The sequence below is a fragment of the Squalius cephalus genome, assembly GCF_949319135.1.
Source record: "Squalius cephalus genome assembly, chromosome: 8".
NCBI lineage: Eukaryota > Metazoa > Chordata > Actinopteri > Cypriniformes > Leuciscidae > Squalius > Squalius cephalus.
In genome coordinates, this window is record NC_137129.1 from 46,433,631 (window position 1) to 46,453,307 (window position 19,677).

At 42.7% G+C, this 19,677-nt stretch overlaps 1 protein-coding gene across 1 annotated transcript in view; it reads right to left on the reverse strand.

The window, feature by feature from the left end:
- The window catches only part of syngap1a (synaptic Ras GTPase activating protein 1a), an 85,163-nt gene that overhangs the window by 53,200 nt on the left and 12,286 nt on the right, over positions 1–19,677 (reverse strand). The window contains exon 3 of the mRNA XM_079880016.1: positions 14,865–14,970. Within this exon, the coding sequence (XP_079736142.1) occupies positions 14,865–14,970 (106 nt within the window). The remainder of the gene's footprint in view (positions 1–14,864; positions 14,971–19,677) is intronic.

Genomic DNA, 19,677 nt, shown 5'->3' on the forward strand with positions numbered 1-19,677 from the left:
AGAACTCGACCTGCGTTTCTACTTATGGCCACTCGGATCAGGAGAGACAGACACACATGTGACTGATCAGATGATGGAGATACAGACAACGGGATCTTCGATCTTCACACATGAAGCTGTGTCCACACAATCAGTTGGACCCCGCCCACTCATAGTCTCCGCCCACTCATATAATCTCTGCCCACTCAAATAGTCTCCCCCCACCCATATAGTCTCCGCCCACTCATATAGTCTCCGCCCACTCATATAATCTCCGCCCACTCATATAGCCTCCACCCACTCATATAGTCTCCGCCCACTCATATAATCTCTGCCCACTCAAATAGTCTCCGCCTACTCATATAGTCTCCCCCACCCATATTGTCTCCACCCACTCATATAATCTCCGCCCACTCAAATAGTCTCCGCCCACCAATATAGTCTCTGCCCGCTCGTATTAACTACGCCCACTCAAATAATCTAAGGCCATTCATATGGTCTCCCCCCACTCATATAACCTCCCCCGACTCATATAGTCTCCCCCACCCATATAATCTCTGCCCACTCATATAATCTCTGCCCACTCAAATAGTCTCCGCCTACTCATATAGTCTCCCCCACCCATATAGTCTCCGCCCACTCATATAATCTCCGCCCACTCAAATAGTCTCCGCCCACCAATATAGTCTCCGCCCGCTCGTATTATCTACGCCCACTCAAATAATCTAAGGCCATTCACATGGTCTCCCCCCACTCATATAACCTCCCTCGACTCATATAGTCTCCCCCACCCATATAGTCTCCGCCCACTCATATAATCTCCGCCCAAATAGTCTCCGCCCACCCATATAGTCTCCGCCCATTCATATAGTCTCCACCCACTCATATAATCTATGGCCATTCATATAATCTCCGCCCACTCAAATAGCCTCCGCCCACCCACATAGTCTCCCCCCACCCATATAGTCTCCCCCCACAAATATAACCTCCGCCCACTCATATAATCTCCGCCTATTCACGTAGTCTCTGCCCACTCATAGGGGTGTAAGCCATCAACATTTGTACTAGTTAAAAGATATGAAACACCAGCAACTCTTTAGACCTAATCCAGTAAGAAACCACAACCGTTCCAGCATCACGGCAGCGAGTCGAACAGCATTTTCCGCTGAACACAGAGACACATCAGGGATTGTGTGTAACGTCACTCGATGTCTTTGATCAGATGTTTGAATCAGGACAGCCTTTCATAATCCGTTATGAGTTTATCGTCACTTCCTCCTCTGACGGGGATCTTACAGGATTAAGAGATTTGTGTGGCAGGAATAGGTTTGGGAATATCAGTCATGCTCTGCTGTGTGATCTATAAACACGAGTGTTAATCATCTGCGTCTGATCTCATTCCAGCCGGCATCCATTACACTAATAACACAAACACCAGATCACCACAGATGCTTGAGAAGGAAAACACCTGAAACATCAGACCTTACCAGTCAAGAATCCAGGAATATGAGGATACGCCAGCTCCTAAACATCTTACTGAATCAACACTCGCAGAAGAAGCATTTTTCCCAATTCATTCCCCCCCCATTTTAATTACTTCTGGATTCCATATTAATGACTAAATAACATTTTTGTAATTAAAAAGCATATTTAATTTAAAAACATATACAATTTAAAATCCCCCAGTAGTCAACACATTTTTCCCTTAAAACTCATCTTTGATCACCAAAATGACAATTAAAAGTTTTTTCCTTGATAAAAATGTCTTCATGCCTTATAATATCTTGAATGTGACTCGACACCCTTGCCTCATTTAGTATGCGCGGTTCTATGAATATGCAAATGAGCCCTGCCTCCACTCACTCCCTCAGCTCAGAGATCCACTGGTTGACGATCACACGTTGATCTGATTGGTTACAAGGTAGTTTGTGACGTCAGAAACACCAGCGATTTCAAAGCGTGTTTTTGAGACTGTCTTTGGTTCACTGCAGTTTTAAAGGGTCATTTCACCCATTTGAACATTGTTTTTTATTTAAAGTGGGTCATATATGTAGTCGAAATGTAAAATAATTTTTGAATTTGGTGCCTTCGTGACCGAGAAAAGACAAAAAATAACTTCAGAACGCATTTGTATGAAAGACAACAACTCCCACAATGCACCACATTGCACAGCTCCGCAAGCCACTCCCACTAATCCAGAAAGCGCATATCTGCCTATAAGAGAATCACTCTTCCGTCTACAAGGCTAGCTACCACCAGAGCTTGAAATTCATTTCACATTCACACAAAATGTCTAGTTAGTTGGTGAACTCATATAGTGCATTACTCCTCGTTTGTATTTCTTTCGAAAAGGTGAATTATTGCATGGTACCTGGATGTTCAGTCAGAACATATGCGGTGCGAAACTAGGATAGTTCTCAACACAAACGTCCGTGTCCTCGTCTGATTCAGAGATTTCGTCCAGGAGAAATTGTCATCGTTGAAATTCTTTGCCGCAGACGGACTCTATCTCTGTGTTCGTAGCGGTTCGTAGTTGCATAGTGAGATCACCGGCGCCACCAGTCCGCCCTAACTCGAGCCAGTCCGGGCTCCTCGTCCGCGGCAGGCAGGTCTTCTGCCTCGGCTGCTCTTCGCTATAATGCGGCTTGTAAAGGTAGCCACAAACACCTGATTCAAGCATCAGACTTCCGAAATCCTCTTCTTCTATATCATATTGAGTACTCTCCTCCGCTATTGTCATAACTTTACATCTGTCTCCACAGCGCCTGTTAGCTTAGCTTCAAACAAGATGGAGGATATTGCTTTCAGTTTCAGAGAGTAAAGTCCCACCCACTGATCTGTAATAGGTCTGTAGCGTGAGCGGGTCCCGCCCCCTGGGAAAGATGAGGAACGAGTGTCTGTAGTCTTAACAGAAATCCCCCCCTCTTACACTTCCTCCTACAATGACGCAAAATTACGATTTTTGCGTCATTGTAGGAGGAAGTGTAAGAGGTAAATAACAGATTTCTCCCGTCTCAGGGGAAAATGAGAGAGTGTTGCACGACCATTCAACAGTATGACTGGGTTTCTAACAATGCAAAGCTTAATGCAAATGGGTGAAGTGTCCCTTTAAGGAGGAAATACTCAGCAATGCTGTCGACTTATGAATTTACACATGGTTTGCCTTAAAGCAGATTAAAAACACCACATAGACACATAAACAACATTAAAAACTTGATTTTCACCACAGGGGGACTTTAAGGGTTTGATTAAAATAAAAAAAATCAATAGCATGTCTAATCAAGTAAATTCATAAAACATTTAAACTATTAATTAATTCATAAATTGAATTAAGTATAATAATAATGAATTATTATCTCTTAATAATTTATACATTTTTACAGTAATAGTGTAACAGTTATGTTTAGTTTCATTGTGTTCTGGTTCAGTTTTTTTCCTGTTCCCTGTCATATGTATGTTGATTTAGTTTCCCAGTTAGTCACTAATGTAGTTCACCTGTTGTTCATTAGTTTCCTCGTTTAAAGCCTGACTTCGGTCTGTTCTTCATCTTTATGTCGAGTGTATGTAGTCCTGTGATCTCCTGCGATTTGATTTTCTTATTAAAGACTTTGAACCATTACTTCCTCATGTGTTTTAGCTAGAAGACACCAGAGACATGATGAGCACGGCCCTATGAAATCTTTCAAAAAAAGTCTGTTTTTCTTTTTCTGGATTTATGACTTAATAGAAATACATATATTGTAAAAAATGGTGGTATTATCACTTCAATGCAGGTTTGATTTGTAATTCTCATTAGATCCACTACAGTTTTAAAGGGGTCATTGAAAGCAAAATTCACTTTTATAAGGTGTTTGAATATAAATGTGTTATTGCTGCTGCTGTTATTGCTGTTATCACTTTTATAAGGTGTTTGCATAAAAATGTGTCTTTACAGTGTGTGGACACAACCACCATACAATGAAAAAAAAATCCATTCACTTTTTTTTTATCCTCAAAAAGTTTAAACACTTTCAATAATCAAGCAGTTTGGATTTGCTGAGCAATATGATGTCATATTGCTCATGCTCCGCCCACAACCACTGACGGACCGTCCCATATTAGCATCTTTCCTCCCTCAGCCAGCTGTATACTGTCTGCCAAGGCATCACTTTAGTGTCGTGTGTCGACACGCCCCATGGACTTTCATTTAAAGAGCATACCATTATGTGGTTATTCTTATTAAAAATATGCCATTATAAGCCCCAAAGAGATTAAATTGGACTGAAAATCTGGACTTGTTCTTGTGAGATTCACCTGTGAAAAACGTATTGTTGCTAGGGTGTTCTGGGTCGTTGCTAGGGTGTTGTTAGGGCGTTGCCCGTCTGTGGGATTTTTTCAGGTGAAAGTGTTTTAATAGTTATAGTAACACTTATTGTCAGAGGTTTAGTACTAGTGATGCTTGACTTAGTAATCAGCACTAATGAACAGTAAAGTTTCCGCTCACACTCTCTTAGTCCTTCTGTTTCTTGAAGTTTTGTTCTGAATCCGAGGTCTTTGTTTGTCGTCATGGAAACTGCCTCCGTTTTAAGCTAAAAAGACACACGGAGCTCAGCACACGCAAAGCACACACAACCGCACACGGCAGCTTCACGCAAACAACGGTGGAAAGACTTTAATTAGTCATAAAATCACGGATTGTAAATTACACTTTCAATTCGCCCGAGTGCGATCAGGTCGCGCACGAAACACACACACACACACACAAACACACCCACACACACACCGAACGCCATTCTAGATGTTAATGCAATGTCAGGCTGAAGTGTGTGTGTGTGTGTGTGGGTGGGAATCGCTGAAAGCTTCGCTGATACATGTATCACACACACACACAGATCTGATGCTTGAGGAAGGGTCTCTGTGTGGGTGGGTTTGAGCAGAAACATCTCAGCGCACAGAAAACATCCCTCACGCTCTCAGAACATTAGCCTCAGTCCATGTGTTCAACTCACAAACATCATCAACAAACACAGCCATTAAGTGTAATAACCAACCCTGTCATTATCACTCACCCCCAAATCTGAGCTCTTCTGCTGTTTCCATGCAGGGTTATTATCGTTAGCCCAAACTAAAACTGTTACAAACATTATAGTTAAATCAAATAAAAACATTAGGTGAAAATGTAAACATTGCCTTGGCAACTAACTGAAATAAGTTGAAGTTGAAGCAATAAAAATTAATTGGAAAACGGAAAACTTAACTTATCAAACATAAGTAGTAATATAAAACAATCATAGAAATGACAAAGAACAGCAAAATGGCTAAAAATTAAACGAAAATTAAAAAACTGAAAAAATATAAATAAAAGTTCATTTGAAATAATAATATAAACTATATAAAATTAAAATAAATAAAATTAATATAGACAATAAATAATACTAAAATAACACTGTTTGCATAGAAAGCAAGTTAATAATTTTTGATGGGCATCATAAAAATACCAGTAAATATTGCGTTATTTATGCCTTGTAATGCAGGTATTTTGTATGAACAATTTTAACCACAGTTCTGTCATGACAACTTTCTGAATGTTTGGCATGGTAATAGATATGACTATATTGATATGTTTGGTCTTGGCGGAATAGATCTACTACACTGCTGCTGTTATTGCTGCTGTTATTGCTGCTGCTGTTATTGCTGCTGCTGTTATTGCTGCTGCTACTATTATTGCTGCTGCTGCTGCTGCTGCTACTGTTATTGCTGCTGTTACTGTTATTGCTGCTGCTACTATTATTGCTACTGTTATTGCTGCTGCTACTATTATTGCTGCTGCTGTTACTGTTATAGCTGCTCTTACTGTTATTGCTGCTGTTATTGTTATTGCTGCTGTTACTGTTATTGCTGCTGCTGTTATTGCTGCTGTTATTGCTGCTGCTGTTATTGCTGCTGTTACTGTTATTGCTGCTGCTGTTATTGCTGCTGCTGCTGTTATTGCTGCTGTTACTGTTATTGCTGCTGTTACTGTTATTGCTGCTGTTATTGCTGCTGCTACTATTATTGCTGCCGTTACTGTTATTGCTGCTGCTGTTATTGCTGCTGCTGTTACTGTTATTGCTACTATTATTGCTGCTGTTACTGTTATTGCTGCTGCTGTTATTGCTGCTGCTGCTGTTATTGCTGCTGTTACTGTTATTGCTGCTGTTATTGCTGCTGCTACTACTATTATTACTGCTGCTGTTACTGTTATTGATGCTGCTACTATTATTGCTGCTGTTACTGTTATTGCTGCTGCTGTTACTGCTGCTCCTGCTGTTATTGCTGCTGTTACTGTTATTGCTGCTGTTATTGCTGCTGCTGTTACTGTTATTGTTGCTGCTGCTGCTGCTACTACTATTATTGCTGCTGTTACTGTTATTGCTGCTGCTGTTACTGTTATTGCTGCTGCTGTTACTGTTATTGCTGCCGCTGTTACGGTTATTGTTGCTGCTGCTGCTACTACTGTTATTGCTGCTGTTACTGTTATTGCTGCTGCTGTTATTACTGCTCCTGCTGTTATTGCTGCTGTTACTGTTATTGCTGCTGTTATTGCTGCTGCTGTTACTGTTATTGTTGCTGCTGCTGCTACTACTATTATTGCTGCTGTTACTGTTATTGCTGCTGCTGTTATTGCTGCTGTTACTGTTATTGCTGCTGTTATTGCTGTTGCTGTTACTGTTATTGCTGCCGTTATTGTTATTGCTGTTGCTGCTGTTATTGTTATTGCTGTTGCTGCTGTTATTGCTGCTGCTGCTATTGCTGCTGCTGCTGTTATTGCTGCTGCTGCTGTTATTGCTGCTGCTGCTGCTGTTATTGCTGCTGCTGCTGTTATTACTGCTGCTGCTGTTATTGCTGCTGCTGCTGTTACTGTTATTGCTACTATTATTGCTGCTGTTACTGTTATTGCTGCTGCTGTTATTGCTTCTGCTGCTGTTATTGCTGCTGTTATTGCTGATGCTACTATTATTGCTGCTGTTACTGTTGCTGCTGTTATTGCTGCTGTTACTGTTACTGCTGCTGTTGCTGTTATTGCTGCTGCTGCTGCTGTTGCTGCTGTTGTTATTGCTGCTGTTGTATTGCTGCTGCTGCTGTTATTGCTGCTGCTGCTGTTATTACTGCTGCTGCTGCTGTTATTGCTGCTGTTGTTATTGCTGCTGCTGTTATTGCTGCTGCTGTTATTGCTGCTGTTGTTATTACTGTTACTGCTGCTGTTGTTATTACTGTTACTGCTGCTGTTGTTATTACTGTTACTGCTGCTGTTATTGCTGCTGCTGCTATTGCTGCTGTTACTGTTATTGCTACTATTACTGTTATTGCTGCTGCTGTTATTACTGCTGCTGCTGCTGTTATTGCTGCTGCTGTTATTGCTGCTGCTGCTGTTATTGCTGCTGTTACTGTTATTGCTGCTGTTATTGCTACTGCTGCTACTATTATTGCTGCTGCTGTTATTGCTGCTGTTATTGCTGCTGCTGCTGCTACTATTATTGCTGCTGTTACTGTTATTGCTGCTGCTGCTGTTATTGCTGCTGTTATTGCTGCTGCTACTATTATTGCTGCTGTTACTGTTGCTGCTGTTATTGCTGCTGTTACTGTTATTGCTGCTGCTGCTACTATTATTGCTGCTGTTACTGTTATTGCTGCTGCTGTTATTGCTGCTGCTGCTGTTATTGCTGCTGCTGCTGTTATTGCTGCTGCTGCTGCTGTTATTACTGCTGCTGCTGTTATTGCTGCTGCTGTTATTGCTGCTGTTATTGCTGCTGATGTTATTGCCGCTGCTGTTATTGCCGCTGCTGTTATTGCTGCTGCTGTTATTGCCGCTGCTGCTGTTATTACTGTCGCTGCTGCTGCTATTGCCGCTGCTGTTATTACTGCCGCTGCTGCTGTTATTGCCGCTGCTGTTATTACTGCCGCTGCTGCTGTTATTGCTGCTGCTGTTATTACTGTCGCTGCTGCTGTTATTACTGCTGTTATTACTGTCGCTGCTGCTGTTATTGCCGCTGCTGTTATTGCTGCTGCTGTTATTGCCGCTGCTGCTATTACTGTCGCTGCTGCTGCTATTGCCGCTGCTGTTATTACTGCCGCTGCTGCTGTTATTGCCGCTGCTGTTATTACTGTCGCTGCTGCTGTTATTGCTGCTGCTGTTATTGCTGCTGATGTTATTGCCGCTGCTGTTATTGCCGCTGCTGTTATTGCTGCTGCTGTTATTGCCGCTGCTGCTGTTATTGCTGTCGCTGCTGCTGCTATTGCCGCTGCTGTTATTACTGCCGCTGCTGCTGTTATTGCCGCTGCTGTTATTACTGTCGCTGCTGCTGTTATTGCTGCTGCTGTTATTGCTGCTGATGTTATTGCCGCTGCTGTTATTGCCGCTGCTGTTATTGCCGCTGCTGCTGTTATTACTGTCGCTGCTGCTGCTATTGCCGCTGCTGTTATTACTGCCGCTGCTGCTGTTATTGCCGCTGCTGTTATTACTGTCGCTGCTGCTGTTATTGCTGCTGCTGTTATTACTGTCGCTGCTGCTGTTATTACTGCTGTTATTACTGCCGCTGCTGCTGTTATTGCCGCTGCTGTTATTACTGCCGCTGCTGCTGTTATTGCTGCTGCTGTTATTACTGTCGCTGCTGCTGTTATTGCTGCTGTTATTACTGTCGCTGCTGCTGTTATTGCTGCTGCTGTTATTGCCGCTGCTGCTGTTATTACTGTCGCTGCTGCTGCTATTGCTGTTATTGCTGCTGCTGTTATTACTGTCGCTGCAGCTGTTATTGCTGCTGCTGTTATTGCTGCAGGACTAGTACAGGACTTGCTTCTGCCAATTCACACACAACACGCTGCTGTGAGTAAGACATGCTGCTGCTGTACAATATAACGTGCATGAATTACCCGTAGCAGATCTATACAGGTGGAGCTGGGGAAGGTGGAGGGTTTCTGAAAGCGCTGCACTGCTAAGGCAAATGCTGACCAGTATTTGAAGGTTGAGCATTAAGCTCATTGGACACTGATACAGCAGGAACCAATCAGCTGTGCCCTATAGAGAATGATGTGTTTGCAAGCAAATCGAGTTAAGGACCTATTATCCTGTGTCATCTAGAGTCACATGATATAATTTTGTATTTATAATGCATTATAGCATGTATTATTTCAATGTTACACCTTTAGAAAATATAATGAATTAAAACACATGACAAACAACCAATGTCATAATAAATGTAACAAGGAATCTGCAGATATTGTAATGCGTTTTTATTATATATTATAATGCATATTAATGAACTATTAATGAAGAGAAATAATGCATCAACGAATAGCTTTATAATGCATAAGACAAAGGTTTCAAGTAAAGTGTTTCCAATTCTGAACTCTTCTGAAGTCATACGCTGATGCTTTGTGTGACATTTATGCAGTTGTCAGATGCTTTTATCCAAAGTGACTTGCATTGCTTTCAGTCTATATATGGTGTATAATGTATTATCATGCATTCCCTGGATATCAAACCCACGACTGTGGCAAAATATAAGCGGTTACTTAATTTCACACAAAGCATCAGAAGTATAAGGATTGTTGTTATGTTGCTGTTTGTCCTTGTTGGCGCTACTCATGATGGTGAAATATGAGAACAGAATGTGTATTTCTGGTGAACCCTTTCAGCCGACGGTTGATCTACAGCCAGTAAAGATCATATATGAATAATGTATCAGACATCTGTGTGGATCTCTGCTGGAGGAGATCACATCACATCCTTCTCTGCAGAATCAACCAAAACCTAAATATAGACATTCTGGATTAAAATGGTTTCATTACCTGTATTTCACATCTGGCTTTACTGTACGTGTGCCAGTGACTCCACCGGCTGTGAAATGATCAGACGCTGGTTTTAAACACCCGAAGAAGCCATTTATAAACTACCACAGCATGCAGCACTGTAGGAATTCAGTCTAATGCATTACATTATATATACTTTGCAGTCATTTTAATTATTTGCATTATACAGTATATTTTATATTTTTGCACAATAGGAATTTAGTTTAATGCACTATAAATTTTGCCGTACGTTTAATTCTTTGCATTATATTTTTGCATTATACAGTATATTATATATTTCTTACACTACAAGAATTCAATTGAATGCAGGGTATACTTTGCAGTAAATTTAATTCTTTTTAATATTTATTATATATTTTAATATTTTTTGCACTATAAAAAAAAATCTATTTAAGGCATGATATACTTTACAGTGAATTTCATTGTTTGCATTATATTTTTGCATTATAAGAATTTGATTTATTGCATTATATACTGTGCAGTGAATTATTTGCGTCATATATATATATATATATATATATATATATATATTAATTTTTTTTTTTGCACAATAAGAATTACATTTAATGCATTATATATTCTGCATTAAATTCATTATAGAAACATGGCATAAAAAGGCCAAGACAGAGAAATGAAGTCTGATATCATCGATCTGATGCGGTCACTGATGTATCTGTGCACCTGCACTACACACACACAGAGCAGCTCAGCTCAGATATCACACACACATGAATCAATGAGCCGAGCAGCTGCAGTCACTCTATACCGGCCTGAGATCAAAGATAAACCCTAATCTGAATTTAATATAGCAAAAAAAAAATGATGCGATTTAAACACTAAATCCACCAGAAACTCAGGCTTCCCTTTTAAAGCCACGGTTTTCTCCTCTGAATTTCTTTCTCATCTTGTTTGCATGAAGTTCAGCGTCTCTCAACTTTCTGATGTTCTCGACAGTCAATCCCACAATCCCTCACAGGAGACTGACGCTTACAAAGAACGAGTGAACAACAGCTTCGAATTATTCCTCAGATCGTGTGTTTTTGAGTCCAGAGTTTGCTTCACTTTAACAGGTGATGCAACATTTTCACCTGCTGCACCAGAAAACAGATGACCAGAACATCACAGACCCGAACACCCTAGCAACAGCAGAGCAGCGACCTGGCAACCAATCACAATCATGCCAGAGAGTTTCTGCACTGCACACATCACTCACAATACCGGCATATAAAGAGCTATTTACGTTAAAGTGCCCCTAATATGCTTTCATGTAGTGTGTAATAGAGCTTTTGGTGAATGTTAAAAGTCTGAAAAGTTTTAAAGATCAAAGTGCATGACAAATAAAGGTCGAAAGTCGTCAGTAATTCAGTCTCACTTCCTGCTGAACCTGCGTAGGTTTGTAACTAATTTGCATAATGCCAGCCTGTGGTCCTGTTTGGCTGAGCAGCGTCTCTTAGCTCCGCCCTCATACACTGTAGTGTATCTGAGACTGGAAGAGTTTGGTTCGTGTTGTTCATGTGGAGAAGACGCTGTTTTGATGAGATTGATACGGTAAAACCCACGCCATCGTTACTGTTCGTATCACTGTGTCAAGAGCTGAGATTCAGATATGATAATGAGCGTTTGGTGTCTGACCAATCAGAGCAGAGCAGCTCTCAGAGAGGCGGGGTTTAGAGAGACTGAATCTTCGATCGAAGCGTTTCAGACACTGAGAGAAAAGAGCTGATGCTGCAGTGGAGATTATGAGGACATCAGTGTTTTTGACCTTGAATGCGTGTAAAACTATTGTAGTAGACGCCAAAACAACATTACAATATTTAAAATAGCATAAAATAGCACTTTAAATATATGCGCAAGAAAACACATTCTTCAATATTTAAGTCCAATGCGGAAAATGTCAAAACAAATAAAACGTAAAACATCATTTACTTCGATGTACTTAATTTTCAAGGACAAATTAGTATTAGTTTCAGAGTTTAAACATCCCTGCAGTGACTTACCGAAGAAGAGAGACAGGAGGCGTCAGGCCTCAGCGCTTCTGTCTGTCTCTCTCTCAGTCTGTCTGTCTCTCCAGTCCAGCAACTTGCATTGAAAATCAGTCAAACTATCCCTCCCTCATCTGTCATTCTCACTGTCCTCAGATCAGTTCAGTCTCGCGGGACAATCACTGTCTAATTCTCTCAGACATGAAGGGTCCTCACAGGAGCCAGTGATGCAGGGAAGTTTGCAGCTTCTGTGGACATGTGCAGTGATCTTCATCATCATCATCTTCTTCTTCATCACTGGCTTATTGAAAAGGCATTTCGTTCCCTCATGAATATGAACATCATGAATATGTCATGCATAATTCGCGCAATTGGAGCTCCGCGTCCTTCAGCGGGTGTTCCTGCGTCTTCAGTCCGGCTTGCGGTGCTCTCTCCTCGGCCTGCGCTCGCTCGAGTCTCCGCCGTTTCCAGGGTAACGCGTTTCTCATCGTTCGCTCCGCGGCGGGTTCGTAATCATGTCGCCGATGGTGTTGATGCTCTTCATCCCGTTACTCCCGCACCATCGTCTTCATCGAAAATAAATGTGATATATTCAGCGCGACGGGTTTAGACGCGCAGCGCGCGAGTCAGGAATGATCCTGCGTGGGCGGACCGCGCGCGCATCATCCTCCTCATCTTCATCTTCATCTCCATCTCACACTCACACTGGCAAAAGAAATCATGCAGCCCTACACAGCGAGTCTGACAGACTGAAGCAGAGATCTGCTACTACCCCTACACAGCGCGGGCGCGCGCGCGCGCACACACACACACACACACACTGCGCACTGTTAAAATCTGAACGTCATTAACACACAACCTTGATTAACATTAAACATCAGAAACTTAGGGCGCCTTAACCGTCCGTCAGGCGCTCATTCCCGCGCTGGAGGAGATCGATTGATCTTTATTAATTGAGCAGGTAAAATAAACTCAATAACATGTCAGATTAACTAATATTAAACATTAGAAACTTAAACAACTGACATGCTCTTAGTCTGTATATTATCTGTCTGCGCCCTTCATATAGATCAGGTGTCACCAACCCTGCTCCTGGAGGGCTACAGTCCTGCAGATTTCAGCTCCAACCCCAATCAAACACACCTGGACCAGCTAATCAAGCTGTTCAGGGTTGCTTGATAATTACAGGCAGGTGTGTTGGAACAGGGTTGGACCTAAAGTCTGCAGGACAGTAGCCCTCCAGGAGCAGGGTTGGTGACACCTGATATAGATAAACCCGAGGTCGATTCCCGACCTGGACGAGATCGATTGATCTTTATTAATTGAGCAGGTAAAATAAACTCAAGAACGAGCCAAGAACATGTCAGATTAACTAACATTAAACATGAGAATCTACAACAAATTACGTTTTTAGTCCGTATTTACGGTCTATTAGGCGCTCTTCATACAGATCGACCGGGGTTCGATTCCCGCGCTGGACGATATCGATTGATTTTTAAATTGATCAGGTAAAATAAACTCTGTGTCAGAAGATGTTGAAGATATTACTGGCGCAATTAACTACACTAGATTCACTTAAATAAAGTCAACATGAAATCGTTACTCTTAAAGCCTAAAATGTGAAATGGTCTATGCTGTCAGACCCATTCTGTAAATGCTTCACAAAAGAATGCTTCAAATCAGAATCATTTTTCTGTATGTATTTTTTTTTTTAAATCCATGAAAGGACCATCAATATTGTGAATAACACACACTCGCACTAGAAACGAGCTGAACGCGGGTCACACACACCCACTCAGAGCGCCGCGCTCATGATGGTTCAGTCCAGAACGAACCAACCGGCTCACCGTGGGGGAGCTGGCTAGTGGCACAACGACTTACAGTTTCCATGACAACACAAGCCTTCAATCTGTGGATGGCCGTCCTCCATATTAAATAAGAACGAGTATAAAGCAAAAGGAAAAATAAAGAGAGAGAGAGTGAAAGATGGTCGGCCAAAGTGCTTTCGCTCCCCTGAGCCATCGGTTAACACACAGTTACAGCAATCTGTAATTATTGTCATGGTTACCAGCAGAATAGCTGTGTGTGTGTGTGTGTGTGTGTGTGTGTGTGTGTGTGTGTGTGTGATTCAGCTCCTGAAATACAATCACATGTATCATTGTTCATCACAGGCAGCATTCATAATCATATACTGTAAGACTGTGTGTGTGTGTGTGTGTGTGTGTGTGTGTGTGTGTGAGAGAGAGAAGAGAGAGTTTTGCATATGTTTATGAGTAAATATGTGTGTTTAGGTATGAATATAAATACAGTCGACTAAGGAATATGTAAATGCTGCACCAAGAACTCCTGCTGTGGACGAACAGGCTTGTTTTCACACATAAAACATGTATATTTCTGTACATTTGGATACACACTGAAAGCATCTATATATATACCCCATAATGTACAAACGACTTGAAGTGCAAATGTTTACGAATCCTTTAACATTCATATAATAATGAATAAATAATAATAAAAATAATAATAAATGCAGACTCTTGCGATGGATAGTATCTTAAGGGCATGTCGTTCACATCAAGAACAATAACTATAATCATAAAGACAGGCTATTCTTGTAAAATATTATGCGAAACAATAACTATAACTATAACGTTTTAATAATTGCTCTAACTCTGAGAGAATAGTGAAGTTCACAGCGCACTTATAACTATAACGACACAGAGGAACGACATCGCTGGAATCACTTTCAGAATGTTTTTTTCCAGCTGATGAACAATAAATAATACAATAAAGCATCTCTGCAGTGTGTTGATGTTTTTACTTGTGTCTGAACAGAAGAAATTAACCGCCTGGAAGAAGGCGGAGCCTCAGAGCCACACCCACCTATTACATTGTCATCACTGACCAATGGGAGTTAAGAGGTGTTTACCAGCCTGAGTGAATTATTCATACTCCTGAAACCAACTACGCTGTGTGTGTGTGTGTGTGTGTGTGTGTGTGGTTGAGTGTGTGTGCGTATACAAGTGTGTGTGTGTGTGTGTGTGTGTGTGTGTATGTGTGTGTGTGTGTGTGTACCTGTCTCAGGATGGGGTCTGCTATCTGCAGGTACGCTGACGGTCCTGCGCAGCAGTTTGTGTCGGTGAGAGACGTGACGGTGATCATTCATCAGCAATGGATGAACCTGACAACACAAACAAAAAAACACATCTGATGAGACACAGATGAGATCATACAACATCTCATCTACTGTATATATATATGATTAGTATCAGACAATTAATTTGAATGCCTAGAGCACAGGTCACTTTTAGGCGTGAGCTACGCTCATTCTCACCCTCCCGCCTGCCCTCTGTGGTCTCATCCACACTTCCTCGCCCTTATTAGCTCTCAACACTAGATACTAACAGTGCAACCAATACTATTTCTCCACTCTAACATCTTGTTTAGACAACTTTTGCCCCTCTGCGCCCTGGTTATCTGGTTAGCCAGCAGTCATATCACCCTGTAGCCCAAGACTGGTTGCCCACTGAAGCTAAGCAGGGCTGAGCCTGGGCAGTGTCTGGATGGGAGACCTTCTAAGAAAAACCAGGTTGCTGCTGGAAGAGGTGTTAGTGAGGCCAGTAGGGGGCGCTCACCCTGTGGTCTGTGTGGATCCTGATGCCCCAGTGTAGTGACGGGGACACTACACTGTCAAAGAGCACCGTCCTTCGGATGAGATGTTAAACCGAGGTCCTGACTCTCTGTGGTCATTAAAAATCCCAGGATGTCCTTCGAAAAAGAGTAGGGGTTTAACCCCGGCATCCTGGCCAAATTTGCCCCTTGGCCTCTGTCCATCATGGCCTCATAATCATCCCCATATACTGATTGGCTTCATCACTGTCTCCTCTCCACCAGTAAGCTGGTGTGTGGTGGGCGTTCTGGCGCAATATGGCTGCCGTCGCATCATCCAGGTGGAGCTGCTCATTGGTGGTGGTTGAGGAGATAAAGTGTAAGCGCTTTGAGTACCCAGAAAAGCGCTATATAAATGTAACAAATTATTATTATTATTATCTGATGTTCTCTTCAAACATCATTCTAAACTCAGGGCTGCAGAGAGGAAGTGGCGCAAATCGAAAGATCTCGCTGACCTTGGTCTGTATCAATCCCTCCCTCCTCTCTTCCTGCTTCTAATGTCTCTACTGCTAAAATTACTTAATATCACAACAAAATTTTAAAGAATATCCTGACTCGCAAGCATTTAAAAACCTTCTTCTCTCTTCTTAACCCTCCTCCTTCTCCTTCATTAACCCTAACAGCTGATGATTTTGCCACATTCATCATAAATAAAACCACCACCATCAGCGGCCAATTCTCCACACCACAAACTGACACACATCTGAACAGCAAACACACTTTCAGAGGCAGAAGTCTCCAAACTCGTCCTTTCCAATTACCTACTACCTGTCAGCTTGATCCTATATCCACTCATCCTATTTATTCTTCAGGTTCATCTGCACTCACTCATTTCATCAACACCTCTATTCACACTTGACGGGTGCCTCAGGGCTCAGTGCTGGGACCGCTTCTCTTCTCCATCTATCTGTCATCACTAGGATCTGTCATTCAGAAACATGGTTTACCCCATCACTGTTATCATCTAGCTACTGGAGTGCCTCAGGGCTCAGTGCTGGGACCGCTTCTCTTCTCCATCTACATGTCATCACTAGAATCTGTCATTCAGAAACATGGTTTATCCCATCACTGTTATCATCTAGCTACTGGAGTGCCTCAGGGCTCAGTGCTGGGACCGCTTCTCTTCTCCATCTACATGTCATCACTAGGATCTGTCATTCAGAAACATGGTTTATCCCATCACTGTTATCATCTAGCTACTGGAGTGCCTCAGGGCTCAGTGCTGGGACCGCTTCTCTTCTCCATCTACATGTCATCACTAGGATCTGTCATTCAGAAACATGGTTTATCCCATCACTGTTATTATCTAGCTACTGGTGTACCTCAGGGCTCAGTGCTGGGACCGCTTCTCTTCTCCATCTACATGTCATCACTAGGATCTGTCATTCAGAAACATGGTTTACCCCATCACTGTTATCATCTAGCTACTGGAGTGCCTCAGGGCTCAGTGCTGGGACCGCTTCTCTTCTCCATCTACATGTCATCACTAGGATCTGTCATTCAGAAACATGGTTTATCCCATCACTGTTATTATCTAGCTACTGGTGTACCTCAAGGCTCAGTGCTGGGACCGCTTCTCTTCTCCATCTACATGACATCACTAGTGTCTGTCATTCAGAAACATGGTTTATCCCAACACTGTTATTATCTAGCTACTGGAGTGCCTCAGGGCTCAGTGCTGGGACCGCTTCTCTTCTCCATCTACATGTCATCACTAGAATCTGTCATTCAGAAACATGGTTTATCCCAACACTGTTATTATCTAGCTACTGGTGTACCTCAGGGCTCAGTGCTGGGACCGCTTCTCTTCTCCATCTACATGTCATCACTAGAATCTGTCATTCAGAAACATGGTTTATCCCATCACTGTTATTATCTAGCTACTGGTGTACCTCAGGGCTCAGTGCTGGGACCGCTTCTCTTCTCCATCTACATGTCATCACTAGGATCTGTCATTCAGAAAAATGGTTTATCCCATCACTGTTATCATCTAGCTACTGGTGTGCCTCAGGGCTCAGTGCTGGGACCGCTTCTCTTCTCCATCTACATGACATCACTAGGATCTGTCATTCAGAAACATGGTTTATCCCATCACTGTTATTATCTAGCTACTGGAGTGCCTCAGGGCTCAGTGCTGGGACCGCTTCTCTTCTCCATCTACATGTCATCACTAGGATCTGTCATTCAGAAACATGGTTTATCCCATCACTGTTATCATCTAGCTACTGGTGTGCCTCAGGGCTCAGTGCTGGGACCACTTCTCTTCTCCATCTACATGTCATCACTAGGATCTGTCATTCAGAAACATGGTTTATCCCATCACTGTTATCATCTAGCTACTGGAGTGCCTCAGGGCTCAGTGCTGGGACCGCTTCTCTTCTCCATCTACATGTCATCACTAGGATCTGTCATTCAGAAACATGGTTTATCCCATCACTGTTATCATCTAGCTACTGGTGTACCTCAGGGCTCAGTGCTGGGACCGCTTCTCTTCTCCATCTACATGTCATCACTAGGATCTGTCATTCAGAAACATGGTTTATCCCATCACTGTTATCATCTAGCTACTGGAGTGCCTCAGGGCTCAGTGCTGGGACCGCTTATCTTCTCCATCTACATGTCATCACTAGATCTGTCATTCAGAAACATGGTTTATCCCATTACTGTTATCATCTAGCTAGTGGAGTGCCTCAGGGCTCAGTGCTGGGACCGCTTCTCTTCTCCATCTACATGACATCACTAGGATCTGTCATTCAGAAACATGGTTTACCCCATCACTGTTATCATCTAGCTACTGGAGTGCCTCAGGGCTCAGTGCTGGGACCGCTTCTCTTCTCCATCTACATGTCATCACTAGGATCTGTCATTCAGAAACATGGTTTATCCCATCACTGTTATCATCTAGCTACTGGTGTACCTCAGGGCTCAGTGCTGGGACCGCTTCTCTTCTCCGTCTACATGTCATCACTAGGATCTGTCATTCAGAAACATGGTTTATCCCATCACTGTTATCATCTAGCTACTGGAGTGCCTCAGGGCTCAGTGCTGGGACCGCTTCTCTTCTCCATCTACATGTCATCACTAGTGTCTGTCATTCAGAAACATGGTTTATCCCATCACTGTTATCATCTAGCTACTGGAGTGCCTCAGGGCTCAGTGCTGGGACCGCTTCTCTTCTCCATCTACATGTCATCACTAGGATCTGTCATTCAGAAACATGGTTTATCCCATCACTGTTATCATCTAGCTACTGGAGTGCCTCAGGGCTCAGTGCTGGGACCGCTTCTCTTCTCCATCTACATGTCATCACTAGGATCTGTTATTCAGAAACATGGTTTATCCCATCACTGTTATCATCTAGCTACTGGAGTGCCTCAGGGCTCAGTGCTGGGACCGCTTCTCTTCTACATCTACATGTCATCACTAGATCTGTCATTCAGAAACATGGTTTATCCCATCACTGTTATCATCTAGCTACTGGTGTACCTCAGGGCTCAGTGCTGGGACCGCTTATCTTCTCCATCTACATGTCATCACTAGATCTGTCATTCAGAAACATGGTTTATCCCATCACTGCTATCATCTAGCTACTGGAGTGCCTCAGGGCTCAGTGCTGGGACCGCTTCTCTTCTCCATCTATCTGTCATCACTAGGATCTGTCATTCAGAAACATGGTTTATCCCATCACTGTTATCATCTAGCTACTGGAGTGCCTCAGGGCTCAGTGCTGGGACCGCTTCTCTTCTCCATCTACATGTCATCACTAGGATCTTTCAATCAGAAACATGGTTTACCCCATCACTGTTATCATCTAGCTACTGGAGTGCCTCAGGGCTCAGTGCTGGGACCGCTTCTCTTCTCCATCTACATGTCATCACTAGAATCTGTCATTCAGAAACATGGTTTATCCCATCACTGTTATCATCTAGCTACTGGAGTGCCTCAGGGCTCAGTGCTGGGACCGCTTCTCTTCTCCATCTACATGTCATCACTAGAATCTGTCATTCAGAAACATGGTTTACCCCATCACTGTTATCATCTAGCTACTGGAGTGCCTCAGGGCTCAGTGCTGGGACCGCTTATCTTCTCCATCTACATGTCATCACTAGGATCTGTCATTCAGAAACATGGTTTATCTCATCACTGGTCTCATCTAGCTACTGGAGTGCCTCAGGGCTCAGTGCTGGGACCGCTTCTCTTCTCCATCTACATGTCA